At 38.4% G+C, this 890-nt stretch overlaps 1 protein-coding gene across 1 annotated transcript; it reads left to right on the top strand.

Moving 5' to 3' along the window:
• The first annotated feature begins 56 nt into the window (after nucleotides 1-56).
• Nucleotides 57-890, top strand: LOC105315428 (TNF receptor-associated factor 4-like). Its single transcript, XM_011410083.1, has one exon. The coding sequence runs from the start codon at nucleotides 57-59 to the stop codon at nucleotides 888-890; it is 834 nt and encodes a 277-aa protein (XP_011408385.1).

Here is an 890-nt window from a genome sequence, read left to right as displayed (position 1 = left end):
AGAGTACACTGGAGACACATCTGACAGACAACTGTCCTAAGCGAATAGCCCAGTGTATGTTCTGTCTAAAAAAAGGGCCTTACCAGATAATAACAAGCAGCAGTCATCTTGATGAGTGTCCTGACCTCCCAGTTTTATGTGGCTGTAATGAGAAGATACCACAATGTTCACTAGTATCACACAATGAGACCTGCCCTAAAGCTATCATACCATGTGAATACAATACTGTTGGATGTGAAAAGAGAATGAAGAGAGAAGAACAAGAGAAGCACAATGAAGAAGCAATTAAAAAACATCTCGAGGTAGCAGTTAAAAGAATTAATAATCTACAACTTAATCTTGATGTAGCAATGAAGGAGATTGATGCTTTGCAGTTACTACTTCCAACCAATCAAGTCATTATGCTAAACAAATATACAAAGAAGAAAGAGCAAGATGACAATTGGCACAGTCCAGGATTCTACACATCACGAGGAGGATATAAGATGTCCCTGCATGTCTATCCTAATGGTAATGGTATTGGTAAAGGTACGCACATCTCTTGCTACATACGTCTCATGGCAGGAGAATATGATGATACATTGGAGTGGCCATTTCAAGGAGAAGTTACTATAGTACTACTGAATCAACTGGAGGATAAGAATCATAAGAAATATACTACATCATTTGATTCGACATATAAAAGCAGTCAAAGAGTGAGGGAAGGTAGAAGCACAAGTGGATTTGGTCGCATCAAGTTCATATCACATGAAGAGTTAGAGTATAATCCAGTTACTAATTGTCAGTATCTTAAAGATGATAGTCTGTACTTCAGAGTCAGTGGAAAGGCTACATCGAAGACAAAGCCATGGCTAGTTGGAGCATCTGGGGTTATACAGTCAAAATGTTAA

Source organism: Amphimedon queenslandica, unplaced genomic scaffold (genome assembly GCF_000090795.2).
Source record: "Amphimedon queenslandica unplaced genomic scaffold, v1.1 AMPQUscaffold_10286, whole genome shotgun sequence".
Lineage (NCBI taxonomy): Eukaryota > Metazoa > Porifera > Demospongiae > Haplosclerida > Niphatidae > Amphimedon > Amphimedon queenslandica.
The sequence above is the reverse complement of the archived record's forward strand: the minus strand, read 5'-3'. Positions and strand labels throughout refer to the sequence as shown.